The sequence below is a fragment of the Xyrauchen texanus genome, chromosome 22 (assembly GCF_025860055.1).
Source record: "Xyrauchen texanus isolate HMW12.3.18 chromosome 22, RBS_HiC_50CHRs, whole genome shotgun sequence".
NCBI classification, from domain to species: domain Eukaryota; kingdom Metazoa; phylum Chordata; class Actinopteri; order Cypriniformes; family Catostomidae; genus Xyrauchen; species Xyrauchen texanus.
The window spans coordinates 28,867,624-28,886,512 of record NC_068297.1 but is presented as its reverse complement, the minus strand read 5'-3'; the positions used below and the strand labels follow the sequence as shown (position 1 = coordinate 28,886,512).

Here is an 18,889-nt window from a genome sequence, read left to right as displayed (position 1 = left end):
GATCACTACTTTATTTTAAGAATATGAAATGACAGAATAAGTAGAAAGAATGATTTATTTTAGCTTTTATTTCTTTCAGCACATTCCCAGTGGGTCATAAGTTTACATACACTTTGTTAGTATTTGGTAACTTTGCCTTCTCACAATAAGTTGCTGGAATTTTAGCCCATTCCTGCAGACAGAACTGGTGTAACTATGTCAGGTTTGTAGGCCTCTTTGTTCACACAGGCTTTTTCAGTTCTGCCCACACATTTTCTATCAGATTGAGGTCAGGGCTTTGTGATGGTCACTCCAATACCTTGACTTTGTTGTCCTCAAGCCATTTTGCCACAACTTTGGAGGTATGCTTGGGGTCATTGTCCATTTGGAAGACCCATTTGAGCACCTATAAAGACTTAGTCTAAAATGTCTGAAACTGAGGAGTTTGTAGTTAAAGGACCTGCATCCGGCCGGCACAGGACACAAATAACATTGAAATAACAAATGCAGTCCAGAAGAGAGAATAACTAAAAACAATAATTTACAAAACTTAAATTCAGAGCATAGATACATCAACAAGGTCTTTCATAATTGGAGTCAGATGAAATAAAGAAAATAATGAATGATAAGATTAATAAAACATAGAACTCAAATCAAATAATCAAAGTATTATTTACTGCGCATGATAAGACAGAACATGCAGGAGACCTTCAGACACGATATTGAATGCTGCCATTGGTCCAATAGGTAGACCTTACAAGCCACACAGTTACATTTTTGCTTTATCAGACAAGAGGACATTTCTCCAAAAAGAAAAATCTTTGTCCACATGTGCACTTGCAAACTGTAGTCTGCCTTTATGGCGGTTTTGGAGCAGTGGCTTCTTCCTTGCGGAGCAGCCTTACAGGTTATGTTGATATAGGACTTGTTTTACTGTGGATATAGATACTTGTCTACCTGTTTCCTCCTGCATCTTCACAAGGTCCTTTACTGTTGTTCTGGGATTGATTTGCACTTTTTGCACCAAATTACATTCATCTCTAGAAGACAGAATGCGTCTCCTTCCTGAGCGGTATGATGGCTGTGTGGTCACATGGTGTTTGTACTTGAATACTATTGTTTGTACAGATGAACGTGGTACCTTCAGGCATTTGGAAATTGTTCCCAAGGATGAACCAGAACATGTCTTGGCTGATTTATTTTTATTTTCCCATGATACCAATCAAAGAGGCACTGAGTTTGAAGGTAGGCCTTAAAATACATCCACAGGTACACCTCCAATGGACTCAAATTAGCCTATCAGAAGCTAATTGGCTAATTGACTAAAGGAATTTTTCAAGCTGTTTAAAGGCACAGTTAACTTAGTGTATGTAAACTTCTGACCCACTGGAATTGTGATCAATTAAAAGTGAAACAATCAGTCTGTTAACAATTGTTGGAAAACGACTCATGTCATGCACAAAGTAGATGTCCTAAACGACTAGCCAAAACTATTGTTTGATACTATTAAATCTGTGAAGTGGTTAAAAAAAAAGGGAATGTAAACTTCTAATTTCAACTGTAAAATAAGTGAAATCTATTATACTTTTTTGCATTGAAACTGCGTTGTAATATATAACGTTTTTAAAGTGTTTAGGCTACTATTGTATTCATAAATACTATAATTTATTTTTTAGAAAGACTAACTACATTTACATAACCACAGAAATAGTGAGCCATTATGGTCTTTGCATTGTTCATAGATATTAGGTGTTGTTTCATAAACTAGCACTTTCATATTAATTTAATGCATTTTATGATTTGGAAATAGTTCTCTTAAGTCCGATGAAGACGAATGAGAATTGTTTTTTTGAAATTTGCAGTTTTGAATCTTAAAACACCAAAAATAAAGAATCGCAATAATATTGTATTGTGACCTAAATATCTATATTATATTGTATTGCTAGTTACCTTGTGATTCCCACCCCTACCAGATACTTTATTTTTCAGCTTTCAAAATGAAAAAGCATTTTGAAATATATTTGATAACATTTTTTAAAATTCTGCAAATTACAGAAAACTACCAGTTAACGCAACCTCTGAGGAGGTGAGGTAAATAATTTGTGTAAAGAAAAGCAGGGAAAGCTAAACACTATGGACTTATCAGCAACAGAGTTGCTCCATTAGTAGAGGAATAATAATAAAAAAAAAAAACACGTTACTGTTCTTTAACTGGGACATGAGGGATCTGATTGCCGTAAAGTGTGACAAATCAAATATTCAGGCTGGAAACAAAAGTAAAAGCTTTTACGTCACTGGGGAGTTCTATAGCTAAACGAGTGTGACTGAACACCACAAATCATTCTAAATTAATGTATTTCTATGGAATCTGCCAGAAGCTGTATGAGGGAAGGGAACGACTGAGAACACAAACACACACCAGCTGCACAAGGGAGAGAGTAAAAAATAAAAAGAGCAAAACGTGGCACAAATAAATATGTTGCTAGATTTCAAATTCCAAGGTGCATTAGACAACTACTGAACACAATATATAAAAAGAATAGTTTTTCCAATCATAATTTACACACTATTACATTGTTTAATGCCTAAATGATTTTCTTTAACACAAAAGTTGTTAACAGAGTGTCCATGCTGCTTTTCCATACAATAAAATTGAAAGTTGATTTACACTGTCAAACTCCACAAAAGGGCAATAAAAGGATTCTATTTAACTTGTGTGCTATATTCCATATGCTTGTAAGGAACAAAAAACAAACAAAAGGTGTTATTTGCTGAAAATCTTTCACTGTAGCTCTTAAATCTCTTCTTGCAAACAACGATCTCTCTCTTTTCACACAACCGTCTGCAATCGGCCTTTATCCCTCTCTGAGGCTTAATTAGCCTGATAAGTGACCGGGTGTGTATAATCACGACCCGGCCCAGCCCTCCACCCTGTCACAAAAATGTTTGGGCTTTTTATTTGATAAAATCACTTGCATTAAGTCTTCTGTTAAAACTCATGCAATATTCGAGCTGTAAAGTTGTATAAATTGCCATTTTTACAGTAATTTTAAGGTTTGTTGACTACATCCTCTTTGCAACAAAGTTATAACCAATTTCACAACTTTGCAGAAAAGGTTAGTTAGTGATTTTATCACACTAAAATCATGTTGACATGCATACTATTTATGTCGTGTGGCAATACTTTTGAAAAAAGTGAGTATTTTAACAAAAAATTGGCCCCATTCACTTCCATTGTAAGTACCTCACTGGAACACAGATTTTGTATTTTTTAAAAAAAAAAGTCAAAATAAATTTTTGTGGTAAACAATAACAAATGCGGTCAATTGAGATTAACTTGTATTGAACCAAGAATGTTCCTTTAAATTTTGTTCAGTTCCTCACACAAAGTTATCAGAAAACTTGGAATACAGTGCAGTAAGTTGTACAAACTGTTATGGTGCTTTTTGGAGTTTGGCAGTGTGAATCACCATCCATGTTTGTTGTGTGAATAAGAGCAGCTGGGACACTCTACAAAGTTTCTCCTTTTGTGGTCATTGCAAGAAATACATTTTTACGGGTTTCGAACAACATAAGGTAAATTACAGAATTTTCATTTTTGTGTGAGCCATCCCTTAAAAATAAACTTTCTGCCATATATATATATATATATATATACACTCACCTAAAGGATTATTAGGAACACCATACTAATACTGTGTTTGACCCCCTTTCGCCTTCAGAACTACCTTAATTCTACATGGCATTGATTCAACAAGGTGCTGAAAGCATTCTTTAGAAATGTTGGCCCATATTGATTGGATAGCATCTTGCAGTTGATGGAGATTTGTGGGATGCACATCCAGGGCACGAAGCTCCCGTTCCACCACATCCCAAAGATGCTCTATTGGGTTGAGATCTGGTGACTGTGGGGGCCATTTTAGTACAGTGAACTCATTGTCATGTTCAAGAAACCAATTTGAAATGATTCGAGCTTTGTAACATGGTGCATTATCCTGCTGGAAGTAGCCATCAGAGGATGGGTACATGGTGGCCATTAAAGGGATGGACATGGTCAGAAACAATGCTCAGGTAGGCCGTGGCATTTAAACGATGCCCAATTGGCACTAAGGGGCCTAAAGTGTGCCAAGAAAACATCCCCCACACCATTACACCACCACCACCAGCCTGCACAGTGGTAACAAGGCATGATGGATCAATGTTCTCATTCTGTGAAATTCTGACTCTATACCATCTGAATGTCTCAACAGAAATCGAGACTCATCAGACCAGGCAACATTTTTCCAGTCTTCAACTGTCCAATTTTGGTGAGCTCTTGCAAATTGTAGCCTCTTTTTCCTATTTGTAGTGGAGATGAGTGGTACCCGGTGGGGTCTTCTGCTGTTGTAGCCCATCCGCCTCAAGGTTGTGCGTGTTGTGGCTTCACAAATGCTTTGCTGCATACCTCGGTTGTAACGAGTGGTTATTTCAGGCAAAGTTGCTCTTCTATCAGCTTGAATCAGTCGGCCCATTCTCCTCTGACCTCTAGCATCAACAAGGCATTTTCAGCCCACAGGACTGCCGCATACTGGATGTTTTTCCTTTTCACACCATTCTTTGTAAACCCTAGAAATGGTTGTGTGTGAAAATCCCAGTAACTGTGCAGATTGTGAAATACTCAGACCGGCCCGTCTGGCACCAACAACCATGCCATGCTCAAAATTGCTTAAATCACCTTTCTTTCCCATTCTGACATTCAGTTTGGAGTTCAGGAGATTGTCTTGACCAGGACCACACCCCTAAATGCATTGAAGCAACTGCCATGTGATTGGTTGATTATATAATTGCATTAATGAGAAATTGAACAGGTGTTCCTAATAATCCTTTAGGTGAGTGTATATATAGATATATAAAATCTGGACTTGCATGAAAGAGATAGCTTGGGGAAAAGAAAGTGAGAGGGAAAGAAGGAACAGACAATGCAGGACAAAATGTGTGGAAGAGGAATAAGACAGAGGAAGAGGTGTAGGAGTACCTTTTTACAGCTAACTGGCAGCTTGTAAACAGAAGAGTGAGATCAACTTTAAATGTAAAAGAGGGGACACAAAGCTCAGAGGTCAGAGACAGACAGAACAGGAAGTGCTTCAGTGTGCATATCACAATCAGTTCATTGTAGATGGTCACAATGCCTCTCACGGCCTATATAACTGCTTCATTCTAAATCACGTTGGCCCAACATTAGAGGCAGATTTACCCATGAAGCAATGTTAAATCCAGTTAAATATAACTGCGGAAATGTCTTGAAACAAATGAAGACACTTTACAGTGAACAACATTCCAGCTCTTAGGAAAAAAAGAGAGCACCAAGAGATGATGGTGTTAAAGAAATAGATGTGTATCTGGATGAAAATGAATAGCACCAAAGTGAGAGAATAAAAGAAGGCAGCAGATGAAGCTTCCAGCTAATAAGAACCAAGAACAAGCTTGATGCAGAAAATGAGGTGCAGAAGATCAATGCAAGACACTGAATCACAAACATGTGCCCAGCATTTAAAAGATGGTCGTTAAATTAACTTAACTATGAAAGCATCATTAAAAGCTGACAAGAATCAAGTGTAATATGTTGCTGTGACAATTCACAAGGCACATGATAAAAATACTGTCAGTTTCGACACTAATGTAAATGCAGAGGCAAGTTAGTACCAGAGGATGAGAGAGTAGAAGAGGGGATGTGCAAACAAAAGGACAAGGCTGAGGAGTACAATAAAGGTAAACTTCACATCAGTCCACTACAATCTCTCAGGCGCTAGAGAGGTTAGAGGCTGGAGGATGTTGGAAATGTCAAGACACCATAGTCAGCTGATAGGTTTACAGTATTTTAACTAGTGAATGAATGGGATCACAAGGATCAGCTGGAGATCAGGAGCCAGTAGCACCAGCTAAACGTAAATTACAACTTGGCCTAGTTGTGGCATAAATGGGGACCAAGTCACAATTTACGCACTATTAAATATTTGAGTGTTGCACCATTAAACTTAGGTACAATGTAACCCTATGTATAAACTAAATATTACGGATGGAATGGATGGAATAAAAAAGCAGACTGATGTAATGATACCATTGACCTCAAATTTTGCATGACAGGGTTCAGACCTTTTGACATATATGATGATGTTGGCGTTTACATTTACGGGAGAATACATTGTGTAAAAAAAAAGAAAGTACTGCTTAGCAGCTCTTCTGTGTGAAAACGGTCTAAGCGGTGCAAGTGTCAAGCATACAAAATATATATTTTCCCAGCCTGTTATATTTGAATTTATTTATAAACCCTTATACATTTTAGATACATTTACTAAATATTGTTTTTACACAGGCTAAATAACCTATTTCTTAAATCTACTTTTATAAATTATAGTATTTCTAGGCGGAAATAATCTATTACAGCTGACAGTTACGTGAGCAAACAAGGTTTGAATATCAACGTAACAAGATCAAACTGCAATTTGCAGCTTTTTAACAATTCTGTGTACAAATTTGAAGGCTGCTTATTGGGTCAATAGAGGTAAACGTCATGTTATGCGACTACACATTTCTTTACGGAGAACTTGCATCGTACTAGCTAAGCCTCGCCCTTAGAACAGGTAGTGCAACAAAGAACCTAATGTGAACTTTACCTCCCATCTTAAATGAGACTTTATGCACAGATGGTGCAACCCTACCCAGATGTGGTCATGGTTGGCCTTGGGTGTGGTTTTAATATGTACCTTCTTGTTGAATGCCCAGATCTTGTCCCACTCCATGTTCACCACAGATTTGGATCCTCCCTGCAACAGAGTTAATGGTAAATTAGATAATTAAAGGGGTCATAATATGCCTTTTTATACATACATATACATGTGTGTTTGTGTGTTCCTTGAGGATCACTTTTAATATAAGTAAGGATTTGTTTGCACAGAAAGAGTTGGCACTGCTTCTCTTTTAAGACTTGACAGTAAATGCCCACTGTTATTATTGGCACTCTGTTCTTGACTGGTATGCTCTCTGCTTGCCATCTCACTACTCACCACTACTGGGCAGGCTACAGTAGTGATCAGGTAAAGTAGGAGTAGATGTGTTGTTGTGGAGGTGGTCAGATACAAATCTCTACCACAGTGTGACATCACAATGTGGAGGAATTTATTTTCAACAAATGCTCCTTTTGCAGTGAAGAGGAAGTTTTGAGTTCTGAAACTTACAGTTTGTTTTAATAGTACAATTAACTCTTATATGTTAAAAAAATAAAGGAAAATGTAATACCTCGTGTCATAACCGGTTTTAGTCTAAAGCAGAGAGATGGACGTGACATTTGCAGTAAAAGTGTGAAATGTGAGGTGGATAATGCAATTTCCTTAAAACCTATTGTTACACTATACTACAGTAAAACACAGATAGAAAATACACTTTTTAAAAACGATTTTGATCCTTTGCTAAAAACTTTTTTCCATGGTATGGTTGACATTTCCATGGAATTGTCCTAGTGCACATGGCAAAGCCGTTGACCAAAAAGCTTTCTATTCATGAGATAAACAAACCTGAGCAGCAATGAATTGTTTGAGTCCCTCAACAGTCATTCCTCTACGCAACACACCTCTGACTGTGGGGAAACGTGGGTCATCCCTGGGAAAAGGAAAAGAGAGGGAGATAAGAAAATAACATCTTTTACTCATGCCATCACATTTGTACGTCTTTACATGAATGTTTAGTGATTGAACACTGGCTAAAAATTCTTGCTCTATAAGGTGAGACTCACCAGCCTTCCACATAGCCCTGGTCAACAAACCAGGTGAGCTTCCTCTTGGACAGCAAAGTGTTGTTAAGATTCAGTCGGGCATACTCCCAGATGTAGGGCTTCCGCAGACCCAATGCATCTATTACCCAGTAGAACTGCTCATCTCTGTCATGGTACTCAGTAGTACGCAAGGCATGCGTCACCCCCTCAACACTGTCCACGATGGGGCAAGCAAAATCATACGTGGGATAGACTCTGGATGGAAGGAGAGGAGTGAAAGGACAAGAAAGAAACTTCAGTGAGCAGAAGGTACACAGGCCTAAGCAACAGTCATTGCCACCTAAAATGTAACATACTGTATGCACATGTTCACTCACTTGTATGTGCTGCCAGTGCGAGGGTGAGGGGCGTTCTTGCAGCGGTACAGTGTGGGATCACGCATGCAGCCATTGTTGGAGTTCATGTCAATCTTCGCTCTCATGCAACAGGTCTGGCCGTACTCTGTGCCTTTCTTCATCTCCTCCCACATATGCATGTTTTTCTCCACAGCTGAGGAGAAACGGCAAGTTTAGTGCAACACCTAGAACTATTGCAATGCCGTAAATGACACTTTCAGTGATTAAGACAAACGTCCAGTAACATGAACTTACAGTTGATGCGGTTGTGAGACTCAACCCTTTGCTCTCTTTCTTGTTTCATGATGTCTGGAGGTGTGTCATCTATGTAGGCCTTTCCCTCCTGAAGGAGTTTGTCTGCCAGGCGCTGGATGGTGGGAAAGTGGTCACTTGTGTAGGTGAACTCGTCTGGTTTGATCTGTAGCATGGCCACATCCTCCAGGATCACCTGCAGCAAAAAGGGCAACCACATTTATCTGGTAACCTTGGTGCTCATTCAAGATATGCAGTTTCAAATCTGCCCTGCGTTATGTCCCCATCCCTCTTCCTTTCAATTTAACTGTCAAAGTGACAAAAAAGCCCAAAACAAAATAAAGCAATGAGGGATTCTTTGTATCTCACAATTTGTGTAAATTAACCCAATCCTCAAAGCATCTAATTAGGGTTCCCACTTTTTTCAACCACAATTTCCAGACATTTTATGCACCCAAGTGTAATATTTAAGCAAAAACACGTGTCCATTTAAATCTAGCTTTTATTTAGCTGTTTCTGTGCGTTTTTGACAGAAGTCAAATTGATTGATTATCAACCCCCGTAAAGCAGTAATTTAATTAAACAAATACATAGTCTGTATGTGATGTGCACTTCAGAGTGCTCTCTGTCTCTGTCATCTCACACACATTATCACACACTTGATGAGGTGTTTTCAATGTATGAGTGTTGCAATTTTTATTACTATATTCCATGTTTTCTGCATTCTACATGTTGTAACCATGGAATACGCTGACTCCGATCATTCAATTACTGAAGATTAATTCACATTCAGAGATGTTAAGGCCGAATCTTTTTAAATCAGTGGTCCGACTGTCTAAAGTTTATAACTCACAGGGATGCAAACTCATAAGGGTCCAAAAAAGTTGAGACAATCACTAATCCACAGACATGTTTTCTGTGGTTATTTTTTTTTTAAGAATAAGCTAAAAGCACCAACTTAAGATATTTTAATAATTCAAGTATAAAAACTTATCTGCACAATTCTGTAGAATTAGCTGCAAAAATAAAGGGTATTTTGATGTGGCTTGCTTCTGTTTCAGAAATATGTTCAGATTCAATAACACTAACACATTTTGTTTTTTTTGGGGTGGGGTTCTTGGGTAGTAAGTGTTATTTCCTAATTGCTTATGCCTCAAAAGTATAGAAAATGGCTTTTATTCCCCACAAACTTTGCTTTTGTGACCAAGACTTTGATCAAGATTCCAGATAGATTCAGTGCTGAGTAAACTTGGAGTAACTTCTAGAACTTTCTAGTAATATAAATAGTAGTATAAACACAGGGGCCTAAAGCCCACCAGTTCAGTTTAGTTAAAGCTGCCTAAGTGGATACATATCAAGACCTTGTTGGTCATCTTGAAATATGGCTGGGAGGTCATAGGAGACTTCAAAATGGTTGCATTCCTGATGGATCTCCAATGTGGTTTTACCAAGTTTCCCTGCTATCTTTGCCTTTGGGACAGCAGGGACACCATGGCGCACTACCATAGTTGGGACTGGCCACAGCGGACCGAGTTCTCTGTGGGGAGGAACTATGTCATGTGGAAGCCACTGTTGGACCAACGGAAGGTGCTGATGCCACCACTGCACATCAAATTGAGCCTTATGAAACAATATGTCAGAGCTCTAGATAAGGAGTCGGCAGCCTTCCAGTACCTTCAAGACTTCTTCCCAAAGCTAAGTCAAGGCAAAGTTCAAAGCCAGTGTATTCGTCAGACCACAAATAAAGAAGATCCTGGAGTGCAATGAATTCTCCAAGAAGCTCAAAAGTAAGGAGAAAGTGACTTGGAACAGATTTGTCGCAGTGGTTCCTGGGCAATCACAAGGCCAAAAATTATGTGGAGCTGGTTGAGACTCTGGTGAAGAACTATGGCACAATGGGCTGTAGGATGTCCCTCAAAGTCCATATACTTGATGCTCATCTTGATAAAGTCAAGGAGAACATGGGAGCGTACTCGGAGGAGCAAGGCGAGTGCTTCCATCAGGATATACTGGACTTTGAACGCCGCTACCAAGGACCGTATAATGAGAACATGATGGGAGACTACATTTGGGGACTGATTCGTGAAAGTGATTTACAGTACAATCGTAACTCGAAAAACTACTCACTTCTAAATCTTTTGTAGACACTTTTGTATTACTTTAGAATAATTACATGTTAATTTGGATTCATATATTGTTTTGTTTTTTTGTGAACGAAAAGAAACAAATTCACTGTTTTTTCATTGGAAATAGCTACATTTCAAAATTTTGTGTCCTGGTCACAAAAGCAAAGTTTTTGGGGAATAATAGGAAATCAAAATTGTGTTAGATAGTGTAATTGATTAGTTTAGTGACCCCTTCTAGAGATGCCACTAGGTGGCAACAAATGTAAGTCTAATGTGCTATGAGCCATTGAATCATTGGAAATGTTAAAAATCTGCCAACAGACTTTATAGTGTTTAAGCATTATAAGAACAAAGCAGATCTTATGATTTCCATTAAGTTTGTGAATGGCTGAACATGACTTTTCATCCAATAATAGTCTAGTAATAATAATAATAATATCCTTACCTTCTACATTATACACATTTGCATATCAAATCTACTGACTTCACTAGAATGTTTAAGCATTATAAGAAAAAAGCAGATGTGCTGTATCATTTTCCTACAGTATTTAAACTGCTGAACATGACTTTTATCAGAAAAAACAACAATAATAGCATAATAACAATAGTTTTGAGTTTAAATGATGTCCCTTCAGCATTGTAAAGTGCATTTCAAATTAGTTGAGTAGAGGGATCAAAGCTCCGCTAAACACCGGCGTCAAGTGGCGCTTTGTCCTACACATTAGGGTGCCTACACACTGACTAAAGTTTATGCTGCGTCAAAGGGAAATAAGTCGGAAGCACGAAGAGGGAAATTATGAGGGAAATAAATTTCAACCATTTTAAAATATTTAACCTAGCTTTGTACTCTCAAAGACATCATTTGTGAGGCAAAACAAGTGTAAAAAGCACTTTGGTGTGAAGTTGCAGCCGAGGTTGTGATGACTTCGTAGACTTCAATGTATTCGGCAGCACTGACACAAGTCATGTGACATCCCCTCAACATGTAGAAACATCAGTCACTTTTACACATTAATTGTTCTTCCACCTTTTTCTCTCCAAGATGAACAAGGTAGACTCACATGCCAATGTTGAAGTAAACGAACAACATGCCCCTCTCATTCAGTTGGTTGGTACAAGTACCAGGTCATTCAGTTTGTTTATGAATGAGAAGTTACGAAAGTCGCTTCTTACTTTGCATGCGCCGCTGAAGCAAAGCACGCGATTGGACGTAGCTGTAACAATCAAGAGATCTGCCTCAGTTGCACCACGATTGCCAAGCTCACAATTGGCAGCTGCTGTAATCAATCATGAGGGTGTAACCTGCTGATGTTCCTTCACAATATGCAGCCGCCAGCTAACAAACAAAATTGTGTATTTGACTCCTATTCCAAGTCAGATCGTTACCATGTTTTTGTGCTTGTAACGGAAACCTGGCTAGCAACAGTCAAATTATTATATTAATATTTAATCATTAAATATTAATTATATTAACAATATAATTATTTTTCCAGGACATTTAGGTTTTTTTTAAATTTTCCATGACTGGAAACCAGCATTGTAAATTTCCAGGTTTTCCAGGACGTGTGGGAACCCTGCTAATGGTCCTCCTTTATAACAGTTATTGGTCATAAGTTTGTAGCAAATTAAGATCAACAACAAAAAAAAGGCTAATTGTTGTACCTTCTCAAAGTCCTCTTTCTCCTTCTCTGGGTTAGTGTCATCAAAACGCATGATTAACTTTCCCTTGAAATTGACCTGGTAGTGCTGATTAAGCAGAGCTGCTTTGGCGTGGCCGATGTGCAGGTATCTGAGGAGATGAAAGGGTATATTAGAAAGACACATCTATACAATGAAAGATGTGTTGTGCTGACATTAATGCTACTTACCCACTAGCCTCTGGTGGAAAGCGCACCACTACTTTGCCAATCTCAGCACCAGGGAGCTCCTCAAATTTTCCCAAATCCGGTTTCTTTTTCACCACAGGCTAAAAACAATATTGCAAGAACTTAATACCAGAGCACTATAGGAAATACAACATCTATTTGTAATTTAAATGAAACCAAATATCACACAAATGAATACCCTCTTCAATGTTTTAACAATTTCAAGAGCAGATAAAGTTGCACTAGTCTATCAAGAAGCCAAAAATATTTCACAGAGATGATGCAGTGCACTAAACTCACAGTGGCTTTGTTGGCACTGATCTTGCTGGCCCATTTACTGCCCACAGAACTGAATGGCACCTGGGAGCTCAGCAAAGAAAACCAGCGGCACAGATGCGGGTAGGAGCTTTGCTTGGCCTGTGACTCGCCATTTCCTGTGGGTCAGGTAAAGACTTGACTTTTGAGAATTATTGCTCATTTTAATAAGGGATCCACCAAAATTTCGTCCACCCAAAATGTCTTGCCGAAAATGGCATAAGAAGAAATTTTCGGTATTCCACCGAAAAGGTGAAAAAAAAAAAAGGCTGAAAATCTTGAACAGAAACCTTAACTATAAAACAGGGTTGCTGCAGTTTTTCAAATTTAAGAATTTTTAAGACCTTTTTTAAGACATGAACAAATTAAATATATATTGTATGCCCATACAAATACAAACTCACACAATCTCAAAATAAATAATGTATCACAAACTTAAACAGGCAGGGGCACACATTCAACATGGCCTTAACATTGCTCATCAATAAAACAGGGTAGGATATGTGCAAGTTTAAAATACTCAAGACAAATATTTCCACAAATACATCACATTAAAATTGGTTTATGTACCATTATAAAAATAAATACAAATTAGAGGTCGACCAGTATTGGAGTTCGCTGATCTGATAATGAGTTGAAAGAAAGGCAATTCATCTGCCAATAGTTATTAAAATTGGTAGCCTATATTAAATGTTCTTAGTCTTTCCTTCCTGTGATTGGGAGGGCCAGACAGAGGATACAAGAGTCCAAATTGAATTGAATTCTAGATGCAGTTTATGGTGCAACCAAAACACCAATAACTAAGAAAAAAAATTATAAAATGCTAAATAAATAAAGATCTGATTCATAGCGGAGAACTTTTAACTTTAAAGGCTAAAATAAACTGGGGACTCTTATTTTTAAATGTATGTGCTTCACTGCTTCCAGCTGCTCATTCAATCAGATAAATGTTAATAAAATGTATACTCTAAATATAATCTACAACATATTACAATATAAACAATTAAAATAAACATTGTCATATTTCATCAACATCATAATCAACAGGTGTTAATTTGTGATAGTTTGTTATAAATTCTGATATGTCCTATTGACTGTGAACTGCTCTGCAACAGCTGAAAACAATCACAAGCCCACAGAGAAATTATGTGACAGGGATTTTTTCATGACAGTTAACAGTTGAAGTTTTCACAATGCGCAACTACCGGCAGTTACAAATGTGTATTTGACTCCTATTCAGAGTCCCGATCTTAACCCTCTGGGGTCTGAACTTGACATGCCTTGACATTTATGCTTTTTTCAGTTGCTTAAAAACATATTAACCCTCTGGGGTCTGAGAGTGTTTTGAGCCCTGGAGAAGTTTTGACATGCCTTGAAATTTGTGCTTTTTTCAGTTGCTTAAAAACACATTAATGGCTAAAGTCTGATAACACTGTATTCAGCACAAACTGGGCTACAATAATATGTGAGCAACATGTGTGTACATGTTTGTAATTTTGAGAAACTCTATTTTTAAGTCATTGAAAGAAGGCCATATAACACATAATAAACATTTGTCCACAAGCCTTTTGAGAACTGGATCTTGTAGCCTAGAGTTTTTGCTACAAAATTATGTGAAAACCATCCTGATCACTCATTCATACAAAACAATATAGTAATTTAACTTTTGTAAGACAATTTTAGTGTTGAAAGGTAATATGCGAGGAGGCCTTAACGATCATGAATATTGAGGTAATTTACACCTGAAGAGAGAAAAGATGCCTCCCCTGGTCTTATCAATGAGGAATAGAGAATGAATGTGAGGAGACTTAATGATCAAAATCAAGTTAAGTTAAAAGAAGTAATCTGACTACACATTTTCTTTACATAAAGACTTTACTTAATTTTAGACCTACACTACCATTTAAAAGAAGTCTCTTCTGCTCACCAAGGCTGCAATTATTTGATCCAAAATACAGTAAAAATATTGTGTGATCTCTTTTTACAATTTAAAAGAACAGTTTTCTATTTGAATACAGTAGATTGTAAAATGCAATTTGTGATCAAAGCTGAATTTTCAACATCATTACTGCAGTCTTCAGTGTCACATGGTCCTTCAGAAATCATTATAAGATGGTGATTTTCTAATATGGGCATATTTGAAGTGCATTTTACTCATTTAACCTGAACACATATTTGCAAGCACAAGCATTGATGATAATGAGGCAGCATAAACACTAGATAAAATATATTCTAAACATTCATATAATTTTAAATCATATTAAATATAATATTTATATCATACAGCATACAATTTAAATACCTGCTTTAGCCGAAACAGCATTTAAAATGTAACTAAAACTTGCTTATTAGGACATATTTCAATACTCTGAATCCTGGCTGGCAAGTCTGGAAACAGTCCCACTAGTAAAATATGAACATGTTTATATAAAATAGCATGTCAACTAATGAAAACTAAATGACTTAATCGTCCAAAATTGGATCCTCGACTGGATCAAGTCTCTCTTCAAAATACAAACTTTCATCGGAGTACCGCTCTTCTTCTGAGGAAAATGTTAACTCTTCCAAACTATCCAGGAGTTTCCTCGCCTGTGTATCATTACAAACGTGCAGAAAAGTGAATGAATTGTGTTTACATCAAACCTCACTGTCGGGGGCGTGTACTCTGCTGGTGGGTGGGATCACATTAGAGAAATTAGCTGAGCCAGGAAAACTGTACATCGCTTTGTTTCATACAGATTACATTGCAGGAAAATATTTGTTTTAAATTTGAATTGTTTTATTTAAAAGTAGAAATTTGAAGCTTTCTTTAGAAATATGTTTCATGTTTGTGTGATAAGTATTCGTGGAGTTTCAGTTCATTTTTTGACGTGTTTCAGAAATATGCTCGTGAACACAGAGACTGCTGAAAGCTCACCCTTTTTATTTTACAAAAGCACAAGGTTTTGTTGAATATGGTGAGTGTACACAAATAAAAGTAGACCCTTTATAGTCTCTAATGATGTCTTACACTTTTCTGTATACCCAAAAATGATGGAGTATTTTAAGTTGTTTCTGCTGTAATGACGAAAATATCCAGCAGGACGTGCCGGAGTGTCCATCGACACCAGAGGGTTAACAATGTATCTGTACTGTGCATGTAATAAAACCTTTTCTAGCAAAACAGTCAAACAGTTCATTTATACAACACTAAAATATTTTCTTGGACATTTAGATATTGTCCTAATTTTCCATGACTGAAAAACTGCACTGCAAAATTTTAGGTTTTTCAGGACGCGTGGGGACCCTGCTATCTGTTGCCCAATTGAGAGTTCTACTGGCATTATCACACACCAGTGACAGCATTATTATCATCATCACACCAGTGAGGTTTTTGCAGGACTAGTGACTTGTTGAAAAAGTCTGTTACCACTAATTTCCTCCATATGTAGATTACATTATTAAAATAATGCTTAACATAATAACAAATGTTGATGGAGTATGACGAGCACTGAGACTTTCGCCAGCTTACAGTGGGAAACTCTTATTGGAAAACAACAATAAATGCCCTTTGTCTGCCACCGAATTGTTGCTATGTCTTCTGGAACTTCAAATGAGTTCTTGTCCATAAGTCACCATCCAATGCATCCTCAATATTCTGCCTGATCTAGCACACATCTGGGTATTTTAATGTATTGTCGTTACTTGTGTTCTTAAGTAATGGAATTGAACTTCGGCAGTGGATGATGTTGAACGAGTCCACAAGAATGTAAGAACACATAAGACTGCACATTTAGTTGAGTTGAGTTTTCAACAAAAATAAAAGCTTTTTTAAAAGTTTTTTTAAACTTAAGAAATTACGACTGAATGTTCATATAATATATAATAAATACAATAACATTATTATAGTTATTTTTATCAACACATATAATAATATATTAGAAATTACAATCATATTTAAATTGACGGAGTATTGTGAAACTTAAGGAAACAAAAGAGACATCCACCAAAGAATCTATTCCACATTCCAGGTCCACATTCCAGTGATGTGAAAAAGAATTTGCTCCCTTCCTTATATTTTTCATACTAAATTATATTACATCTTCAAACGAGAAATAACATAAAACAAAGGCAACTGGAGTAAACACAAAATACAGTTTTCAAATATATATATATATATATATATATATATATATAGTTTTTTTTTTAAACAAAAAGTTATTCAACACCTATATCACCCAAGTGAAAAGCTAACTGCCCCCTTAAACTTAATAGTTGGTTGTGCCACCTTTAGCAGCAACTACAACCAAATCGCAACGCTGTGAAACGCTGTGGTGGAACTTTGGCCCACTCTTTTATGCAGAACTGCCCACTAAAATAAAAAAAAATTAAAAAAAAAAAAAAAATCACATGTACATAAGTATTCACAGCCTTTGCCATGACACTCAAAATGTATCTCAGGTGCATCCTGTTTCCACTGATCATCCTTGAGGGGTTTCTACAACTTGACTGGAGTCCACCTGTGGTAAATTCAGTTGAGTGGACATGATTTGGAAAGACACATACTTGTCTATATAAGGTCCCACAGTTAACAGTGCATGTCAGAGCACAAACCAATCCATGAAGCCCAAGGAATTGTCTGTAGACCTCTGAGACAGGATTGTATCGAGGCACAGATCTGGGGAAGGGTACATAAAAATGTCTGCAGCATTGAAGGTCCCAATGAGCACAGTGGCCTCCATGATCCGTAATTGGAAGAAGTTTGGAACTACCAGGACTCTTCCTAGAGCTGGCCGCCCAGGCCAAACTGAGCGATCGGGGGGAGAAGGGCCTTAGTCAGGGAGGTGACCAAGAACCCGATGGTCAATTTGACAGAGCTCACGCATTTCTCTGTGGAGAGAGGAGAAACTTCCAGAAGAACAACTATCTTTACAGCACTCCACCAATCAGGCCTGTATGGTAGATTGGCCAGACGGAAGTCACTCCTCAGTAAAAAGGCACCTGACAACCCATCTGGAGTTTGCCAAAAGGCACCTGAATGACTCTCAGACCATGTGAAACAAAATTTTATGGTCTGATGAAACAAAAATGTAACACTTTGCCTGAATGGCAAGCCTCTTGCCTGGAGGAAACCAGGCACTGCTCATCACCTGGCCAATACCATCCCTACAGTGAAGCATGGTGGTGGCAGCATCATGCTGTGCGGATGTTTTTCAGTGGCAGGAACTGGGAGACTAGTCAGGATCGAGGGAAAGATGAATGCAGCAATGTAGAGACATCCTTGATGAAAACCTGCTCCAGAGCACTCTGGACCTCAGACTGGGGCGAAGGTTCATCTTCCAACAGGACAATGATCCTAAGCACACAGCCAAGATAACAAAAGGAGTGGCCACGGGACAACCCTGTAAATGTCCTTGAGTGGCCCAGCCAGAGCCTAGACTTGAACCCAATTGAACATCTCTGGAGAGATCTAAAAATGGTTGTGCACTGACACTCCCCATCCAACCTGATGGAGCTTGAGAGGTCCTGTAAAAAAGAATGGAAGAAACTGCCCAAAAATAGGTGTGCCAAGCTTGTAGCATCATACACAAAAAGACTTGAGGCTGTAATTGGTGCCAAAGGTGCTTCAACAAAGTATTGAGCAAAGGCTGTGAATACTTATGTACATGTGATTTGTTTTTTTGTTTTTATAAATTTGCTAATATTTCAAACAAACTTCTTTCATGTTGTCATTATGGGGTATTGTTTGTAGTATTTTGAGGAAAATAATGAATTTAATCAATTTTGGAATAAGGCTGCAACATAACAAAATGTGGAAAAAGTGAAGCAGTGTGAATACTTTCCGGATGCACTGTGTGTGTGTGTGTGTGTGTGTGTGTGTGTGTATATATATATATATATATATATATATATATATATATATATATATATATATATATATATATTTGTAATTTAAAAATATATATATTTACAAGAAATTGGTCTTTAGCTACTGATAAGCCAATTGACTGACCTTTGAGAGCAGCCCAAATGCAGAGGTCAGCCAGGGTTACACTGTGACCCACCAGGAATGTTCTCAGTGCCAGAGCTTTATCCAGCTCAGCCAGAGCAGGAGACAGATCTGACTCAGCACGAAGACGACGGGCACTGAACTCCAGCCAATGATCAACCTGCCACAGAGAGAACAAGTTAAATAACAGTGTAATTTAAACCAATTAAATTATTCTAATC

At 37.6% G+C, this 18,889-nt stretch overlaps 1 protein-coding gene across 2 annotated transcripts in view; it reads right to left on the bottom strand.

Annotated features, from left to right (window-relative positions):
* LOC127662625 (bifunctional glutamate/proline--tRNA ligase-like) overlaps nt 1-18,889 on the bottom strand; it is a 44,445-nt gene that overhangs the window by 21,092 nt on the left and 4,464 nt on the right. For both annotated transcript variants that reach the window (XM_052153901.1, XM_052153900.1), the window contains exons 4-12: nt 18,672-18,828; nt 12,665-12,798; nt 12,368-12,465; nt 12,162-12,288; nt 8,377-8,569; nt 8,104-8,275; nt 7,748-7,981; nt 7,530-7,614; nt 6,723-6,782 (exon numbers count right to left, since the gene is read on the bottom strand). In XM_052153901.1, the coding sequence (XP_052009861.1) occupies nt 6,723-6,782; nt 7,530-7,614; nt 7,748-7,981; nt 8,104-8,275; nt 8,377-8,569; nt 12,162-12,288; nt 12,368-12,465; nt 12,665-12,798; nt 18,672-18,828 (1,260 nt within the window). The remainder of the gene's footprint in view (nt 1-6,722; nt 6,783-7,529; nt 7,615-7,747; nt 7,982-8,103; nt 8,276-8,376; nt 8,570-12,161; nt 12,289-12,367; nt 12,466-12,664; nt 12,799-18,671; nt 18,829-18,889) is intronic.